The sequence below is a fragment of the Equus quagga genome, chromosome 5, assembly GCF_021613505.1.
Source record: "Equus quagga isolate Etosha38 chromosome 5, UCLA_HA_Equagga_1.0, whole genome shotgun sequence".
Classification (NCBI taxonomy): domain Eukaryota; kingdom Metazoa; phylum Chordata; class Mammalia; order Perissodactyla; family Equidae; genus Equus; species Equus quagga.
The window spans coordinates 47,671,528-47,691,280 of NC_060271.1; the positions used below are offsets into that span (position 1 = coordinate 47,671,528).

At 60.2% G+C, this 19,753-nt stretch overlaps 1 protein-coding gene across 1 annotated transcript in view; it reads right to left on the reverse strand.

Moving 5' to 3' along the window:
• Nucleotides 1–3,223: 3,223 nt before the first annotated feature.
• Nucleotides 3,224–19,753, reverse strand: part of SKI (SKI proto-oncogene) — a 77,851-nt gene continuing 61,321 nt past the window's right edge. Inside the window, exons 2-7 of the mRNA XM_046660344.1 lie at nucleotides 11,096–11,218; nucleotides 10,881–10,996; nucleotides 9,803–10,065; nucleotides 9,388–9,689; nucleotides 7,660–7,890; nucleotides 3,224–6,700 (exon numbers count right to left, since the gene is read on the reverse strand). Of these exons, the coding sequence (XP_046516300.1) occupies nucleotides 6,512–6,700; nucleotides 7,660–7,890; nucleotides 9,388–9,689; nucleotides 9,803–10,065; nucleotides 10,881–10,996; nucleotides 11,096–11,218 (1,224 nt within the window). The 3' untranslated portion in view covers nucleotides 3,224–6,511. The remainder of the gene's footprint in view (nucleotides 6,701–7,659; nucleotides 7,891–9,387; nucleotides 9,690–9,802; nucleotides 10,066–10,880; nucleotides 10,997–11,095; nucleotides 11,219–19,753) is intronic.

The following is a 19,753-nucleotide window of genomic DNA, read 5'->3' on the forward strand; positions in this document are numbered from 1 at the left end:
AGCAGAAGTGGGGACATGGAGGGGAGGAGGCAGCCACGCATGCTAGTGTGCAAGCTGACCTGCCTTTCTCATGCATACCTGTGAGTGGACGCCATGGCCAAGCTCACGGCCCACCTGCCTTTCTGGGTCTGTCCCCTGGGCTGCAGCATGGGCCTGCTCCCCCACTCCCATCCCTGCCTGAGCCTTGAGTTGGACCCAGGTGACCCTGGATGCATGTCCTCTGATGGGGGCCTCATAGGGAAGAGGACCCTGAGCCCTGACCTCAAGCTCCCTCCTTCACAAAACGCCCTATCCCCGGAGGTTTCCAGAACAGGCCTCTGTGGCAGCAGGAGTGATCTGGGCAAGAGTTTGGGCCAAGCTTCCTGCCAGTAAGGGCTGCCAGGCCAGGCATGGAGCAGGAAGGCCCGACCCCAGCCTGGCCGGACACCTGCCCAGCACAGGATGCTCCAAAGACAAACCAGGCTGGCTCCACCTGCCTGCCCTGCCCCCGACAGTGGAGCCACCTGCTCCAGGGCTGGGAGCCTCAACTCCTAAGGCCCCCAGCCCCTGGCATGGGCCTGGGCACAGATGGCCACGTGCATGAGACCTGCAGGGTGCACGTCATTGATACGTAGGGGGCAGGGCAGGCGGACATCCAGGCCCCAAAATTCTGTCCCCACTCCTCCCTGGGTTGCCTGGCAGTTGGCAGGGCAGACAGGAGGGTCCAGGGCTGCTGCCCCCCCGCAGCACAGTGGGCTTCTGCAGGGAGGGTCTAGGACTCCCTCCAACCCTTGCTTTCACATCCTGCTGGGGCTGGCACAGCCAGGTCACAGACTCACCCTTTCCTGAGGGCACAGACCATCCTGGGGGACAGGCCAGAGGAGTGGCCAGCCCCGACTTTTCCCTATGAGATCCCCGCCTCCCTGCAGGTCATCACCCAGGGTGCCCAGAGCAAGGACAGGGTCCCTGGCCAGCCTGGCTGGGACCACCAGCTGCCCCAAGGCTAAGTGAGCAGAGGGTGGTGGCCGTGGGAGTCTCATGAACTACCCTGACCTGACTCAGGCATGCCTGGGGAGCCCTCTGGCCTGTCTCTTCTCAGCCAGCAAGAAGGGGTGACCCTGCAACAAGAGGCAGAGGCGAGGGAGCAGAGGGGGTCTCGGTGGGCAGCAGGGGCAGGCCGGGTCTGGGCTGGGTAGGCCAGGGAGGGGGCTGCTGGCCACAGCTGGGGTCTGCACTGGTGGTGTGGGGTGTGGGGTGGGGTAAAGGCTGACACTGCAGCCCCCGGCTAGGCTCAGAGAAGGGGGGAGAACCGGCTGCACCAGCTGTTACTGTAAATGGGCAGCCAGCTTCCTCTTTCCATGGAGGGCACGCCCGGCATCCGCCTCCCCAGATAAGGGCCCGGGGTTCTCGGCCTGTGGTCAGCCCTTGACCACAGGGCAGTGGGTGGGGGCCGGAGGACCAGACTGTGGCTCTGGGGCTGACAGACTGGAGGAGGGGTGGAGACCCCGAGAGGGAGACAGGCAGGCACAGCTGAGTGCTGAGGGGGCCAGGGTGGGGCCCGGCTGCTGGTGACTGAGGCAGAAGTGAAAGCTAGGGGCGGGCGACCAGGGGGCAGGGACAGAAACTAGGGAGCTGAGGACGTCCCCAGGAGCACCCCCTCCGCCTGGGTTCGCCTCACCCCCAGGCCTTCGGGGCTTGGAGATGGGCAGCAGCAGGGGACCTGCCCGCACAGGGGGCCTTGCTCTGGCCCAGGCACTGGGTGGCCAGGCTAGGCTGCAGGACAGCCCCTTGGTCCCTGCAGAGACCTTGGTGGCGCGGCCGTGGTCTGGGCAGTCCTGAACTTGGGGACCCAAAGCTGGGGGAGGGCAGGCGATCTCTGATCTCTCCTGATCTTTGCTCTCCCTTGACCTGGAGGCAGGGGGCTGCCAGGAGTACCTAGGGAGGGACACTTCCCCCATCCTGACCTGCTCTCCCTTGGGAAAGCCATGTTCACCCCATGAAGGAGAGTGCCAGCCCTACCCGGGCAGGGGGCCCTTAGATTCCAGCCCATGTTCCCATAGCTCCACGGGAGGCCACGTGAGAGGGGTGGGGAGCCAGGCCCAGGCGACAACTGTGTTGAGGGGGCAGGGCCTCGGCCGTGTCCTGTTGTAATGGGTTTGTTGTCCACACCTTGGGGCCCCAGGGCCCCAGGCTGGGCTCCAGGGCCTGATGTACAACAGGAAAGCAGCAGAGGTGAGGCCTGTGGCTTAAGACTGGCCTCACGTCCCCTCCCCTAACCTGCCCCCTACCTGGTCTCTCAGACACGATGTGGCACCTCACAAGGGGCAGCTGGGAGGCTGGGCTCTGGGCCTCAGAGTGACAGGCAGAGGCCAAGGTGGGGCAGGGGCTTTCTCCTGGGCCCCACTGTTGCCCCCACCCTACTCCGCCTGGCCTGGGTGGCGGCTCAGCCGCCTGCTGGAGTGGCCTTTTCCAGGTCACCTGGGCGAGGCCATCTGCACCACAGCCCACCCTGCACCCGGGGCACTCCTGGGAACTGCTGGGGGTCTGTGCGGCAGGGGACTGGAGAGCACTTCTGGGCCCAAGTTTGGAGGGCTTCCCAAGGTTAGGGCGAGGAGACAGGGACCTGGGAGTCCTTCCAGGCTGGGGTACACCTGAGCTCCTCACTGCCCGCTTTTCCTGATCACCTCCAGGGGGCCAGGGCTGGGCTGTGAGGCCAGACGTGGGTGCCCAAAGGAAGCCCAGAGAGGGGGCAGCCCAGTGCCCCAGGCCCAGCACAGAGGGTCTGTGAGGCTGGCAAAGCCCCCAGGAGCCAGGTGGGTAGGGAGGAGCCCCTCTGCTTCTTCCTCAGGGCAGCATGTAGGGGGCAGCTCTGTGGGGACTCAGGCATGTCCCCTCCAACAGGCCAGGCCTCAGAGGATGTACAGAGGCTGGGCCAGGAAGGGTCCATGTAGCCCATGTCCTGCCCCGGGCCTGGCCGAGCAGGGCCTCCAGCTGACATCCATAGTACAAAGAGGGACCACAGCTCAGTGTAACCTAGGGGGACAGAAGGCATCCCAGCTGGGGTGCTGCCCACCCGTGCCCCGTGTCCACTCGGGATCAATGGAGACAAAAGGCCTCCATGATCTGATCAGCAGACAGACGCCCCCTTCCCCTCCCTGGGCTCAGGCCGAATGGCAGCCAGGAGAGGGGCAGGGGTCCCGGAGAAGAGAGGGCTCGGCGGGCCCAAGCATGGCTGTCCCGCGCGTACTGTCAAAGTCCTTTATTGTACAACGTCATCTGTTTGGGGGAGGGGCGCCAAAGGACTAACGGGTACACAGCGAAATAGATAAATATGCCAAGCCTTTTCTTTTTCTCTTTAAATCAGGCATTTATAAACAAGAAAGCATACATTAATTACATAAAAATAGTTTTCGAATAGTAGAGTAAGTCATCATATTGTCATTAGCAGCAGCAAAGGAGAAAATGGGGACGGCGATGCAGACGCTCCGGGCGGACACGAAGGTAGAGCTGTGTTTTTTTTCCTTAATTGAAAAAAAAATGTCGTTTGTGACTCCTGACTTAAAGCAAGAACGAGAGGCCTCCCTCCAGCCTGGTGGACGTGGCGCGGGGGGCAGGGGGGCGCAGGGGACGGGACAGGGGGACGGAACCTGCGCGAGCGGGGCGCCCATGGGGCAGGGTCGCTCGGAACACTGGCAAAGGGCTTCCCCGTCCCCTCTGGCAGATGAGCGTGCTCTTCCTCTGTTAAAAACAATTCAGAAAACAAGACAGCTACCGGGTAAGAAAAGAGTTTCTGAAAAATGAACCACCATCTACACGTATGATACAACAGTGTAAAAGGAAACAAAGTATTTACAAGTCGTTGTTTTTACATCGGCTAGTTCTGTACGAAAAGCAGAGTATTACGTGTATGAGTTAGCTGCTCCATAGATATGAATGTTATTGCTGTTGGTTTTTTCCCTTCGTTAAAAATCTTTCAGCATAGAAACAATGAGTAATTAAACTGAATACACAGTCACTTCGATGATGGATATTCACACACAGGGAGAGTCAGCAGCCTGCAAGAGAGACTCTTCTTCTCCCTTCTGAGAAGAAACAGGACTGCAGCTGGGCAGACGGGAGCTGGGTCTCGGCCCGGGCAAGCTGGTCCAGAGCAGGCCTGCAGTCCCAGCTGCCCTTCAGACCTGGCCTCTGGAGGACAGAAGAGGCCAGGACAACCCCATGCTCCCTAGCCTCACCCGGGAGCTGCCCAGGAAGGTTTGAGCTGCTGGTGAAGGGGGAGCCCACCGTGTCTGTTTCCTGCCCCACCAGCTCGGGGGGCTGTGGGACCCTCAGGAAGGAGCGAGGAGGGCTGGGAGGGGCAGGCCTGGGTGGGACAAGGCCTCCCCAGGGCCCAGGTCTGCCCAGCTCTTGGGGAAGAGACGCCACTGCATATGCAGCTCTTCCTGACGTTCGGGGACAAAGCCGGCTGATGGAGGCGTGGACCCAGTGGCCAAGACGTGCGGGTGACCCGAGGGGACAGTGCGAGGGCAAGAAGCGGCAGTGCCACCCCCCACACACAAATGAGAAAAGTGTATCTCCCTCCGAAGCCTAAAAACTCAAAAGCAGACGGAGCAAACTGGGGTGCCTCAGGCAACAGGTCCAATGGGCCAGACCCCGGGGGCCCTTCGACCTCACTACGATTTCCAGACTTAGCAACAGAGCACAGCCACACAGAAGCACACTGACACACTTAAAGCTTTGCTCCAACTAAATCATTTAGTTTCCCTTGAAGAAATGACTAAAAAAACACAACTCTGGAAAAAAAAGGTTGAACACAGCATTCTGAGTGTTGCATAACACACCGACCCTTTCCATGACACGGTAATAATGCCCACTGAGGGATATATGTGCGGCAGAGGTTTAAAGTTCCATGCATACAGATTTAATAACTGCAAAAGAAAAACAAAAGCAAAAAAAAATTTGCAAACGAACGCTGCATATACATGGTGTCCCTTCTGCATTGCACTTCAGAAGGGGGTCCAGCAGCACCCGGCCCCCCAGTAAACCAAGGCAAAACCCTGCAGACGCTGTCACCACCCAAGTCTCTGCCCGTCCTGGTGGCGGTGGCGATGATGTCTTGCGGACGTCTGTACCTGCGCCAGCTCCCTCCACCGCCTGTCTGCGCTCGCAGCTGCCACGGTGTTACAACAGAGTCAAGCAAAGGTTCCGGCGAGATCTTTCTTATCTGATTACATACGTTAGGATGGGCAGCCGCCTCCTGTCTACTGGGAAATCATTTTTCAAGCTTGGGCATAAGAAACCTTACACACTTTGCATAAACAGTTGAGAGTAAACGAGATTATTTGGAATAAATGCACGTAACTTATTTTGATAGTGGCAGATTCAATCGCTACTGAAGACAGGTATTTTGGGGGTAAAAAGACGAGTCAGGATTTGCTGTACAAGATGCTGGAAGGCACAGGACTACCCCCCGAAGTTCAGTCTTTGCATTTTCATTTTCTTGTGATTCCCTTGTTCAACCAAGCACCAGAGGGGTTTCCGAACACGCGAGCACTTAGGATGTGAACCGCTCTAGAAATCGGTCTGCGATATTTGAAAAGTAAGAACCTCAGTTAACGGGAATAAAAAGAGAAGGGAAGAGTTTTGACAAAGTGCAGTTCTAAATATACGTTTAAATGAACAAACAAACAAAAAAGAAAAAGAAAAAGTGAAATAATGCTGTGTTTTGTTCCAATGCTGCAGCCTCAGTCCCAAAATGAAAGGAGCGACGTTTGCCGAACTGAGAAGGGGTCGCTGTGGGCAGGCAGCTGGCGTGCCTGCTGGTGGGGACCCGCCTTCCATCATCTCCCCGACAGATGACACCCCTCGGGCGCAGCGTTTCTGCACACACCTGCTGAGGGCGACGAGGCTGGGCGTGCGTGCGGTGTAAGGCGGCAGTGTTCCGGCTCATCGCGCACGGGCGGCGCACTCCTTGCTCTTCCCGGCGGCAGCACAGGAGACCTGGGTCCTTGTCGCTGAAAAAATAGACTCTGGAGAAACCCTTCCTGTCCTCACGCAGCCGCGGGCGCAGATGAGCTGTGATGGCTTCGAGGGGCGGGGCGGCTGCCACCCTGACTCCCTTAGCGGGTCCTCAGATGGCATCACTGTTGGTGGGGCTTTTAAAAGTTAGTCATTAAAAAACGTGTTGATTTTCTGAATATCAAGTCTCCTTACTGGTTTTAAATAGCTTATAACAAAAGTGTAAATGTTAGAATGTTCTGGCAAGCAGAGGGCCGGCTGCAGCCACTGAGCTGGCCTCGGCTCTGGCTGCAGTTGGGGACCCAGCTTGCTCACTTAAACTTGGCCAGTAGAAAATTTTGCAGTGGATTCCAAAAGCATGTGGTTCCAAACACTTGCTTGGTTGTAGGCACAGTAAGACGTTGTGCTGTGTGGGCTGGAGGGGGGCAGGCCCTGGGCGCAGAGCCCTACGGCTGGTGCCCGGCCGCCCTCTCCCGCAGTGGCCGCACCCTCGGCAGCAGACAGTGGGGTCGGGCTAGGGCTCCAGCTCGGCCGTGCTCTCACCACCCGTGGCCTCAGAGCGAGGCCGCGGCCACAGCTGCTCCTGCAGCTCCTTCACCACCTTCTCCAGGTGCTCCCGGGCCTCCCGCTCCCGCAGGAGGTCGGCCCGCAGCTGCTCTCGATCGGCCTCCGCATGCTGCAGCTTCACCTGCAGGTCCTCGATCTGAAAGGGATGCCTGCGTTAGCAGCACCCACCCCACCCAAATGCCACCCTGGCCTGCCCCTCCTTCATTGCCCCAGGCTCACCCATCCCACTGCCCACCAGCACACAGGCTTGTGAGCGAGGCAGAGCCCAGCAGCCAGGGCCTGGGAGACCCTCTTGGGTTGCACCTGGACAGGAATCCAGACCTGCTCCTGCTATCAACCAGGCACTTGGAGCCCCTGGAGCTGGGAACTACCACAACTCCCAGAGCAGGGGCATGAGGGCCCTCTCCACCCGCTAAGGCCAGAGTCTCCACTGGGAGCCTGCTGCCAGGCCAGGTCCCCAAGGCGTCAGCAAGGTGGGGAGGAGGCGCTGCCATGCCCCATGGCCTAGACCCTGGCTGGGCAGGACAGCCATCCGGGATGTGCCGAGCCTTGCAAACAGCATGAGGGTGGAGATGTGGCCCTCCCCGAAGAACAGAAAGGGAAGTCTGGACTGGCCTGGGGACTCCTCTACCCTTCAGGCTGGCTCAGAAGTAGTTTCCCAAGCAACCAGCAAGGGGGAGGGGGCATGGCCGGGAGGGAAGCAGCCTCCAGAGTCCTGGCCTGTTGGCCCCAACTCCAAGGAGAAGAGAGCCTGGGGCCTCCAGACACTGCCCCATGGAGGACAGACCCCAAAGCCCAAGAGAGCTTGCAGTGCCCAAGTCAGCCTGCTGGGCCCTCCACACTTGGGGTGGACCCAGCAAGGTGAGAAGGGACCCTGAGATGCCAATGGAGCGTGTGCCACTTCCTGCCCAGACCAGGGACACTCTGCCATTATCTGTCACACAGCTGAGTCCACAGGTGGCGCTCCATGGCCACGCAGGCATGGTGTGGTGCTGACCCTGCGAGTCTCAGTCTCCCCACCTGTCACGCAGGCACCAGGCCCTGTGTCTCGGGCAGCATGGTGGAGCCCCCACCTTGAAGGCCCCACCCACATACCTGGGCCGAGTACTTGGCACGCAGCCGGCCGGCCTCGCAGCCTTTGTCACACACCCGGACCTGCCGTGCCTGCTCCAGCTCCCGCTTCAGGCGGAGCCGGGACTCATTGGCCTCTTTCATCTTTTTCTCGTTCTCAGCTCGGAGGCGCTCGATCTCCTTCCTCAGGTTGCGCTTTGCTTCCGTGGCTTCCCGAAGCTTCTCCTTCTTGGCCACTCGCAGGAACTCCAGCTCCTGGGAGGGGTGGGCAGCGTGGACACGAGGCTCAGGGGTATGGCCCCCAGTTCTTCCCGCCACTTCCCACGGCTGGCCAGACAGCAGCTGGACTGGCACACCCGCCACTGGAGCCTGTACCCCCTGCAGTCACCCTGCCACCTCCACTTCCCACCCTCCCGACGCTTTGGACGCTCCCTGGTGCCCTGGTCAGCCCTGACTCTGCGAGGTGCCCACACCAGGCCTCCCTCCGCCTTCACACACCTCCTGCCCTCCCTGGCACTCTGACCCACTCCACGGGGTCCCAGCGTTCTCCACCACCCCCTCCCCCAGGGCTCCCGTGACCTCACCAGCACCCGAATCTGGGCCCGGGGTCTGACGGCGGCTGCCACCCTCCAAAGGCGCGGGCCGCCCTCGAGCCTCCTCTGTGCCCTGCTGTGCACAGCCTGTGGGACTTCCTCGCAGCCCAGGCATCGTGCCATCTGGGGGCCCTGGGCCCCCCACGCAGCCAGATGGAGATGGCCACCCTTGTTATCACTGACTCACCCCCTGCAAACACGCTTATGAATATGCATGTGGGAAGTCACACCTCCCACCAGAAGCAGGAAAGGAGTGGTGGGGGCGGGGCGCTCCAAGCCCCTGAAATACACTTGGGGGAGGGCATCTGAAACCCTGGGGCTCTCAGGACTGCCGGGGTTGTGTTGTGCTAGGAGCACACGTGAGAAGCTGTCCCATAGCTGCCAGACAAGGGCTGCCGAGGTGCGAATTCAGTGACACTGGGTGGGCCTGAGCGAGGCTGCAAAGGCCTGGTGTGAAGGCACCACCCTCCCCTAGGTGCTGAGAAGTCTGGGCTCCCCACACTCATCAGAAAAGAAACAAGCAGTGTAAGCAGGCAGTGCAGGGGGCACTGCCTACAGCTGAGGACCAGCCTGGGCTGGCTGCACTGTCTGCCCTGCTCTGGGCAAGAGGGGGATGCGGGTGTGGCCCAGACATCCTCAGGCCTCCAGCCCCCTCTTCAGAAGAAAGCAGTCCCTGCTCTGGAGTCATCTAGGACCTGGTGTGTGGGGAACGCGAGGCAGGGTCTGGAGAGGCCACATGAGCGTGTGCAAGTACCTGGAGCCCTCTCCTCCCAAGGTGAGGCTCTTGGAGCCCCCGCATTCCACCAGCACACTTGTGGCTGAGAGGTGGTACTGGTGGCACTACCTTCTAGAACAGAAAGCTTCAGGAAACAACCCCTCAAAGTCATGTCTGCAGACAACAGGCCACGTTGGCATGTGTGTGCGAGGACCTGCTCTGGCACACTCAGAGCACAGAACTATCTTGGGCTCCTCACTAAAAACAGCCCAGCCCTCAATGCCCCCGAGTGACAGGCCAGCTTCATCAGGGGCTGAGCCAGGTGCTGAGGCACGTCCCGCAGGCCCCATGGAGGGGAGCCGTGGGCAAACTCATCGCAGGGGCCTCCTGCAAAGCCGAGCACCATGGCCACCACTGAGGCCCCTAGGAGCGTGGCGGCCGCACCTGGTGGAGGCTGCGCTTGGCCTGCAGGGCGGCACTCAGCTTCTCCTCCTGCTTCACACGCATCTTCACCACCTCGTGCAGGAACTTCTCTTTGGCTTCCTTGGTGTCCAGGCCGCCCTCCAGGGCCTGCCGCAGGTGCTCCAGCTCCGCCTCCAGCCCGCTGCTCGGGGTGTCGGCAGGGGCCGCCGCATCAGCGGCAGCAGGGGCCACAGGAGGGACGTGCACGCCCGGGGAGCTCAGGTCCTTGGCAGAGCTGGATGAGGTAAAGGATGGAGAAGAGAGCGAGGACAGGGAGGAGGTGACTACAGAAACAGACAGAGACAGAAACACCGAGTTAGCTGAGTGTCCTCTGCACCGCAGCTCCGCTCCCGAGGGGCGGCGGGCCGGGGCAGACATGAAGCCGACTCACACTTACATTCCTCCCTGCTTTCTACTTCCACCTCGGCCTCAGAGTCCTTGTCGTCCTCGGGCGCGGCTACGGGCACTGGCGTCTCTGGGGCTCCAGGGGTGTCCACGGCCAGCTTCCGCTTCCTCGGCTGGACACAGGTGGCGAGAGGCTCAGGGGCCCGGGAGACGACAGTGGCACAGGGTGGGCTGCTCACAACCTTCTGCTGGGCTGGTGGTGCCAGAGCCACATTGGGGGCCACACCTGTCTCGAAGCTCTTGTAGGAGTAAAAGCTGTGGGGGCATGGTGGACATTGGGGCTGCAGGTGTCTGCCCTGCCCCTCCACCAGCAGCAGGACCAGGAGGCTGGCCGTGCCCCCCTGGAAGGTGTGAAGGAGGAGACACTTGAGCCAGGGCCCTGGGGGAAGCTGGCCTATGGACACGAGCCACCACATCCGCGATGGCCGCACCAAGCGGAGCAGGTGCAGTGAACTCCAGACGCCACGGAAGACGAGCTCCCCTGATGCCAATCAAAAGGACTAATGCTTTTGTGACTGCCTTGACTGGGAAGCTGGGGGCCTGGGCATGGAGCCCACAAAACCACCTGCACACCATGCACACACAACGCTCCCTGACGATGAAAATGAGGAACCTGCCTCGCTAGCTGGTTCCATCGCCATGCGGCCCCCAGGTGGACTCGGGTTAGAGCAGGGACGGGGTTCCACGCTGGCCTGAGAGTTGGGGGACCACCACAGAGCATGGCATGTGTGTGGGCAGGATCAAACCGCACAGGACTCCGGGCCCCACAGCGTCTGTGGCCAGGGTGCACTACTTTGCACTCTGGCCACTGGAGGAGAGCCCAGGGTCTGGTGGGAGCGGCAGGTGGGGCGGGCGCCAGTCCTCAGACTCACACAGTGACAGCTGCTCTTGAAACATTCCTGAATCAAACTGACTCCATTTGTTTGAAAAGAACAATTCTAGTCAGCTCAGTAAAGGAAACATCTCGTTCACCAAATAGTTACTGACCCTGAGGTGGCAGGACCAAACCTGCGACCTCGCTGTTGCAGACCTAGGGTGACCACTGGCTGCCACGCATGGCAGGCACTCACCTGTCTCGAATCAGGGCAGGGAGGTGCGGGGAGAGCTCTTTGTCACTTGTGGAAACTGCAGGGGACCAGGGTCGGAAGGCAGAGAGGCGCTGGCGAGGGTGAACACAGCCCAGGCTCTGTGGGGCAGGAGGCGCCCGTGTCAGAGGCTGGGGTAACTGTGCCAGCGGCCCACGTCCACCCCCTGCAGGCCCCACACCCGCTGCCCTGCACAGAACCTTGCTGGAGGGGCTGGCCAGAGTCCGCAGCCAGCCAGACTGCTTGTCCTTTTCAGAAGACGTGGGGTGCTGGGAGGGGGTGTCATCTGTTTTTCTTATGGAGGCTGGGGGCTCGGAGGAGACCTGCGAGTGACAGAGAAGTTTCTTTTAGCACTTGCAGCAGTGTCCGCCCCCTGGGCCCAGGGCAGGGTCCCGCAGTCAGCAGACAAGCGTGCACAAGGTGTGTCCAGTGATGTACAGACCCCGACCCATGTGTGAGAGTGGCTGGGTGCTGCCCTGGCTGGACAAGCCATTTCCATGAGAATAGAGTGGGCACCGGTGCACTGTTTGTGGGGCTGCTGTGCCATGACCTCACCCCACAGTTACAGAGGGTTCTGGGTAGGGCGCCAAGGCCCACTTCACCTTACCCAGAGTAGCTCCACTTCCCCAGGATTCAAGTGAGTTCTTAGCAGGGACTCAAGGGGACGGGTCCCTTGCCACAGCCCTGTGCATGCGCTGGGAGCTTGGAAACAGTCGGCAGGAAGCATGAACCCTTTGACAGTCGGTTCAGAATGGACCTGTTTCCACCACAAGATGTGGCCAGGCCTGGGAGGGGACAGCTCCCAGTGGGCAGGCTCAGCAGTGGCCAAGTGTGGCGCCCTCCATCAGGGCCACTCAGAGCTTTCAAGGGGTGTTGCACAGGGTCCCAGAGTTCTAGGTTTCACCAAATAGAACCCATTTCAAAGCTCCGTGTGGGCCTGAGGCAGCTGCACCACTGGGGATGCAGAAAGTGCTCCAGGGAGGTCCTCCCCCCCCCCAGGAAGGAGCCTCCTCAGAAGAAGGGACACCCTCGACAGCGACCGGCCTGAGCTTCACAAGAATGGCCGCCTCCTGTCTCCCTGGGTCTCACGTTGGGGGAGGCTCCTCAGGAGCCCAGCCCTGTGTCTGTCAGACACTGCAGCTCCAGACAGACAAGCAACATGGACACCGTGCTCCACATGGCCTCCTGAGCCGGCGTCGAACAAGAACAAACTCCCCCAATCTGATGGCACAAGATTCCCGAGGGACACCGTGTCTCTTCCCAAGAAAAGAGAATGGTCTTTGGAAGATGGACGGTGGTGCCTCCCTCCAGGCTGGGGCCTGAGCAGAAGCCACAAGGGGCTTGGCCATGTCCAAGAGGCCTCAGGGGCCAACCAGGACAGGTGGGCCAGGGTCCACGCCATGGACCAAAAGACTAGAGGCCAAAGGGACAATGCCCAGTCACTCTCCCAGGCCTGACCTCAGGACAAGGAATATGGGGGGTCCTCTTGCCTACAGCCAAGAAGCCTCAGAGGGGAGAACATTAATGGGGGGCGCTCCTCCCACCTCCAGGAACACTCGGAGAAAACACTGTATCACAGAACTGATGCTGTGGAGGTGCGTACGGCCCTGGGTCGGAGGTTGAAGAGCAAGAGGCCAGTCAAGGTACCTCGCTTACCAGGGTTGTCACTATAAAACTGAGGACACACAGGGACACGATGCAGGGACACAGCATAGGCTGGACCCTGGACAGAGAGCCCACTGACCAAGGGCCTCAGGGGAAGATCCCGCCCGGGGCCCACGGAGCGAGTGAGCCAGCACGTGTGTGCATGCACTGCCCCCTCCATGTGAGCCCTGCAGCCCCTCTCAGGACAACTTCACTCCAGGAAAGCACAGCCCTCAGGCCCCAAGGAGGAAAGACAATGACCTCTGACATGTGAGATAGGAGGCTGGTGCAGGGACACACTGGCCTTTGTCCTGGCACAGAAGCAGCTGCCCTGACGGCCTGGAGCCCTGCAGCCAAGAGTCAGGTGCACGCCCAGCCCCTGGGGCTGTTTCAGAGGTGAGCCCACAGGCGGCCACAGGCAGTCTGCTCAGACACGAAAACACTCAGCGTTGCTTTTCAGGGGAAATGAGTCCTGGTGACGTCTGCTGGAGCCCAACCTCCGCCTGCATTGTCCAGACCCCTCCCACCTTGGTGAGCGCAGACAGGGCGGGGGTCAGTTATGCCGGCAAGGGAGGGGCTTCCTGTCTGAGCAGATATGAAACGAGGAGGAAACCAGCCGTGTTCTCATCAAGAGCAAAGCCGCAGGCCCAGCGCCGGCTCCTGCCAATTCCGAGAAACCTCAGAGCACCTTCTGGGGGTGTCAGACAGCCTCAGCTGCAGGCCACAGGCCGCCCCACACGCCTGGCCGGCAGGGAACGGCACCCAGCACCCAGCGGCCCTGAGCCCCATCCACGGTGGGGGCAAGGTGGCATGCCTGTTCAGGGACCCCGCCAGCAGGCACTGACCACTCAGACCTGTCCTGTTGGTTCCGGAAAAAGGGCTGGAGCCTCCCGCGCCCCTATCCACCCCCCACGCCTGTCGTAACTCTAGGATGGGGAGGCGTCTTCAGGCAGCTGGAATGACTCAAAATGCCTGTAAAATAAAAACTCTGGGGCCGGCCCTGTGGCCAAGTAGTTAAGTTTGCACACTCCACTTTGGTGGCCCAGGGTTTTGCCAGTTCAAATCCTGGGCGTGGACATGGCACCACTCATCAAGCCATGCTGAGGTGGTGTCCCACATGCCACAACTGGAAGGACCCACAACTAAAAAATACACAACTATGTACCAGGGGACTTTGGGAGAAAAAAGAAAAATAAAATCTTAAAAAAAAAAAAAACCCCAATGGCACCTTCTATGAAGCACGACTCGTCCTCGAATGGGGACTCGTGACAGAGAAAGAAGTGTGACGAGGGATTATGAAATAAGGCCAGCGCCTCCACCAGGCCCGGGTGGTGCCGCAGCTCCTTCTCACCTGAGTCTCTCAAAGCCCCCGGAGGGATGTTTCTTCAGGCCTGGAATGCCACCGTCTCCAGCAGGGCCCACGTGGGCCCCAGTGTCAGGAGCTAGTCCGGGACAAAGCTGTGCCTAGTGACAGCCCACGAGTCCCTATTCCGCGAGGGGTCAGCAAGGAGGTGAGACTAGTAGCCTCCCGTTTCTGACCCTTCTCAGCACCTCAAAGCCAGACCATGGGGGCCCACAATCCTCAAGGGTGGAGCAGGGGGCTAGGCCCAGGACACGCACAAGCAACAAGCCAGGGCAGTGGACAGGTCCCCTGCCCTGAGCCTCAGGCGAGGAGCCCACTGTCAGCCCCACAGTGTATGGAGGGGCTGCAGCAGCTAGCCACAGCATTGCCTGTGGCCACCTCCCCTCAAGGGCTCCAGATAGACACCACCCCATGGCTCCAAAGACAAGGGGCAAGAGCACATGCCACCAAGCAGCAGTGCCTGCGTGCCCACATGCATACACCCCGGAGCAGGATGTATGCCACCAGATGGAGAAGTCCACAGGGACAGTGCAGAGACGTCAGTCCCAGGAGACCCCCATCTGCCACAGGGCAGCTGAGTGCCCACCGTGAAGAGCCGGCTGTGGACAGCAAGGGTACCTGCCCATGACCTCTTGGCAGGGGCCTGGGTCCCTCACCAAGGAGGAGAGGACACCTACGTCTGCCCATAGAGTGAGCCCAACTGTGTGGTTCGGCACGCTTTACCTGAGGACCTGTGCATGTTTGCAAAGATGTGGGAGGTATGATTTGAGGATAACTTTACACCTGTGACCTGCACTGTCGACCTAGGCCAGGAGTGTGAGTCAGGTCAGAGGCACCAAAATGTGCAGGCCACCAGATACGGTGGAGTGGCGGTCAGGATGGCTGCTGGGGCTGCAGCCACCCCTCAAGACCAACGTAGAGGAGAGCAGGGTAGCTGAGGGGGACGGCACCCATCAGAAGCCAGCACAGCCTTTGGTGTTAGCCCTGGGCCTTGTGCTCACAAAGGCTGTGCCGTACCTCAGTGCCTGAGCCCTGAAGGGCCCTGCAGGTCGCCCCTAGCTGAGCAAACCTGTGGGGGCTCCTCTGTGCAGGGAGAGGACACTGAACATCCCTTGGGGAGGCCCCAACCCTGTGCTAAGGCCCCAAGGCAGGGAAGAGGTGGAAGGGAAGGCTCTGACGATGAATTACTTGCATGGATTTCTGAGTCCCCTCCCCGGCACTCACTGGCAGCCCCAGGTGCCAGCAGTACAAGAGCAAGCCTGGCTGCTGGGCCCCGACCTGGGTGTCTGGGGACCACACAAACGAGCACTCTCGGGAGAGATGCTGTTGGGAGCCTCACCCATATTTTCTGGAGGCAATGAGCTCACCGTGACTCTGCATCCTGAGGCTGCCCTGGGATGTTCTACAAACTCCCCCGCTCAGAGCCTAAACCCAAGACAGTTCCCCAAGGGCTGGCCCTGCCACCTCTCATGGACCATTTCTTGTGCGCTGCCTGGACATCTTAAAAAGAAAGAAAAAAACATACATGGAAGAGAGGAAGGGCGAAAGAACATTCCAGATGCTGGCTGATGGCGCTGGGCTGAGGCCTGAGCACACAGCTTAACTTCTGCAAGGAGCTCTGGCTGCTGCACTAGATGCTGACCATCCCCCAGCTACCCAGTTCTGGGGGGACCCTGGGAGTGCAGAGTGGCAGCTCCCACCTGACCGCAAGGCAGAGTCAGAGGCTAGCCAGGTCCAGAGCCGCCCAGCGTTAACCCGGATGGGACAGACGAGGGGAGGTCCAGCAGCAGGGACAGAACCAGCCCAGACGCATGGGTTCAGGAGAGCAAGGCTGGCCTGGATCCCCAGGGCAAGGCCTCCCCTCAAAGGCACAAACACTGCAGGCAGGACTGGGAAGGGAAAACTGTCCAAGCGCCAAGGCACCCAAGACAAGGCCATGTGCTGACGTGCTACATCCACCATGGAGCTCGCAAGGGAGGGACAAGAGCCACCCCAATTGGGCTGTCCAATAGGAGGAAGCAGTCACTCCGAGTTAGTGGGAATAAAGTCACCAACCCCACCCAGGTCCACAGACCTCGAAATTTATCTATGGAACCTTGGGGGACATGTGAACCTCAGGCTAAGGACTCTGAACGTGAGGGGATTAGCATTCCTCCTACTATTAAAACTAAGGCTGCAGACATTCATGGATTAAGCAGCAGTGACACCAGTCTGCTCAGTGGGTGCCAGCTCTGCTGTGAGAACAGCCAACTGTATGTCTCTCCCTGTGTCCAGAAGCGAGCATCTGCGCAGGGCAAACCATGGTTTTAGCACCTCCCCACTCCACAAGCCCTGGTGCTGCCCCCGCCAGTGGGATCAGGATCTGGGGCTTCCTCACCCTCACCTGAGCTGCCCCCATCCCCTGCCATGTCTGCGCCCTCAGCACGCAGGCCATCACCAGGCCTCAGCATCGCAAAGGCACACACTCGGAGCTCAGCTACGTGTGCAGGCTGCTCACAACTACGAAGGCCACTGGCACATGCTGGGGAACACAAACAATCAGCCCCAAAGCAAGGAGTACCCCGCCGCCGCCCCCCGCCCGCCACCACCCGGCAGACGGGGACCACTTTGGTTTTGTTTTCCTGCCACACTAAGGTGCCCCACTCTACTCTGGTCTCGTGGCCTAAGGCTGGGGATGCGTGCTGCCCTGGGCACTGCTCAGCAGGGCTGACATCAAGCATCACCAGGTACCCTCTGGTCCAACTGTGCCAGGCATTGCGGCTGGGGTACCAGGAGGGAGTGTTTGCCCAGCGAGATGCCTGGGCACTGGCTCAGAGCACAGCTCGGGCAGAAGACCAGCATCCCCACTGCAGCCGGCCACTGTGTGAGTGTCAGTGTGCCCAGAGCTCCAGACCCCCTCTGAGGACCTCTGTCAGATGCAATACGTCCCTACGGGGGGAATAACACTCAGGTCCCTGAACTCACTGCCACAGGGCCCGGCCCTGGCAGCTGAGACAGAGCCAGGTGATGGGAATTCTGTCCCCTGGGACCAGGGAGGTGCACGGCAGCCACAATCTGCCTCACCCAGTGGCACCAGGCCCAGGTGAGCATCAGGCACAGGCCTGGGGGGGGCCTAGCATGGAGGCCTAGGGGAGGTGTGGAGGGCAGAACCGCAGGAGCCACGCTTGGTGAAGAACCCCTCTTGATGGTGTACACACAGGAAGTGACACCCACTGTCCAGCTGACAAGCCCTGATCTGAGACCGTGGAAGGAAACGAGGACGGGAGAGTGGGCCAGGTCTTGTCAGGCCCCCAGGCAGCCCCTGGAAGGGGGCTCGGAGGGGACAGTGTCACAAGGATGCAGCTTGGCAGCAGCCAGGCCACAGAGCTGGTACCTGCCCTGGCCCATTGCTACAGACACCCAGACTGAGGACAAGAGCAGAGGTGAGACAGGCGGCCACGTGAGCTGACAGGCAGAGCCGGGGCTCACAGGCTTCTCCAAGATGCCAGGACAGAAAGGATCACTAAGGAAGATCCTCTGAAGACCCCTTACTGCCCAACACGCAGATAGCCAGGGGCTAAATTCAAGGCAGTTCCTTGGGGATCAGGAAAGGGAATTTCAAAGTCACAGCTGAGACTAAGAGCAGAAGCCCCATCTCCCCAGGACCCCCAACTCACCGTGGGCCAGACGCCAAAGGGCTCGAAAAGGACGAAGGAGCAATGTCCCAGACCCAGAGAGGCTCCCTGCATCCAGGAGCAGGCTGACTCCCTTGAGAGGCCGTGGCGGTGGAGGACTTAGCAAAATCCAAGACTGCGCTGAGCCGCAAGCTGCACGCATCCTCCAGGGGGAGTGCAGCAGTGAAGGCCTCGAGGCCTGGGCCACACTCGGGCCGTGTGTTACCAGCACCTCAGCAGGAGCAGCCATGAGGGTTACTTCGGTGCCCCTGGGGACACCATAGGCTGAACCCGGCCTGCCCGCCCTACGCTCCACCACTCCGGCACTGAGAGCCTTTAGCGGCCAGCTCAGCCAGCTCCCCATGGCCCCAGTGCTTCCACTTGAGTAGAGCATGGCCCTGCTCCCTCACAGACCCATTCAGAGATGTCATATAGGAGGGCATGGGCAGAACCGGCTGTCCTGTCTGCTGGGGCAGTCCCGAGGCAGGACCTGCACACTTGAGGCAGACTCGCTGCCCAGCCTTGGCTGGCGGCTGGCGCTCTGGCACTGTGCTTATCCAGCTCGGCTGTTAACGCCTAATCACTAATGAAAAGGCAAACAACAGGCCCCAGACCAAAGCCCTGTTTCCTCTCACCGCCCACTCAGTGCTGACGGTCCCTGCCTCAGACCCTCCAGACACAGGGGTTTGAGTCAACCTCTGCACAGAGGGTTTACACACCCAAAATGAAAACAAAGCACCCCCAGACACAAGCCTACACACTCACCCAACATCCACCAAGGGGTCAAGGGGTTCCTGTGTCCCGCAGTGCCCACCAAGGGCAACACCCGAACACATAGGCGGCACCCCTCCAGGCCCAGAGGAAGTCGTAACCACCAAGTTGGGAAATGACTTCAGATGAAGCAGTCCTGACGCTCACGGCTGGGGGCGCTGCTGAGAAGGTGTGGCTGGGCGAGGAGGTGGTGGCCAGGGGCCCACCTGCATCACTTTGGCTGACCTTCGCTCACGCCTGAGAGAACAAGCCAAAATTCCTACAAGCTCTGGGTCAGCTAATTCTCTTTGTCCAAGAGTGACGGGCTGCACAGAGAGAAGGTGTTGGTGCTTGAAGAAGACAGACCAACGCCCCCAGTCTACAGCCCGCCCCAAGGAGAGCGAGCAAGGACGGGCCTGGGGCCTCCAGGTGACCCTTGCCCAGGCCCCCAGGAGGCCATGGTCATGTCCCCAGTGATGTGTTTTGGTGCGGGAAGGCCACTTGGGCCCCAGACAGGGAAGCACTGTCTGCACTTGGTGGGGCTGGACCATGGAGTGAAGGCCTCAAGGCCAGGCCTCAGAGACGGGGCTTCCCCAATTCCACGCCAATACTTACAGGGCACCTCTGGGGAGGGAGGGCTGGGTTAATTCCATCCAAGCAAGCCAGGGGTGCCAGTCCCCAAGCAGAACCCAGAGACATACGTACCCTCACAAAGGCCCATGGCGCCGGGGGGAAGGGCTCTGTGGGGAGGTGGCAGAGCAAGCTCAGGCAGGGAGAAGGGCCCCTGACAAGGCCTGGACGCCAAGGACGCTGTAGCCCGATGGGAGAGAAGGCGGCTTGCAGGCCTTAGCACACACCCTGGGCCACGCGGGGTGACTACTTCTTGCTTTTTGTTCATCAGCAAACAAAGGGCCCTATTCAGTGGGCAGGTCTTCACAGTGGCCAGAATTGGTATAAATCCATTTCCAAAGGTTGGCACCTCACCTGAGACCCTGCTGCCTGGCCCCCAGGCCAACCGCCACACCTCAAACAGGTCTTTTCACCATTGCTGGATGTGAGGCACAGTGTGAGGGTCAGAGGACAGAGCACAGAAAGCGCCAAACCCAGCACCGGGCAAAGAAGCTGAAAGGCCAACAGGACACTGTCCCACCTCTGCCCAGGCCATGGCCACGAGGCATGCCAGAGACACCACACCTCTGTCCAGAAGTCAGACGATGCCTCCTCCAAAGGAGGGCATGTGGAGAAGCCTGGTGATGTCAACACAACCTCCTCCACAAACCACTCAGCCAGCTAGAAACGAGCATTTTTCTCCTCAATTACAGTCGTCAATTTGTTAGAACGATGGCACCAGCCTCAGTGTCTACCCTGCAGAGCCCGAGATCTGCACACGGCTAGCGCTTGCTGTCAAGCTACCATGAGTAGCACAGTGTGCAGATGTGCGGCTGAGA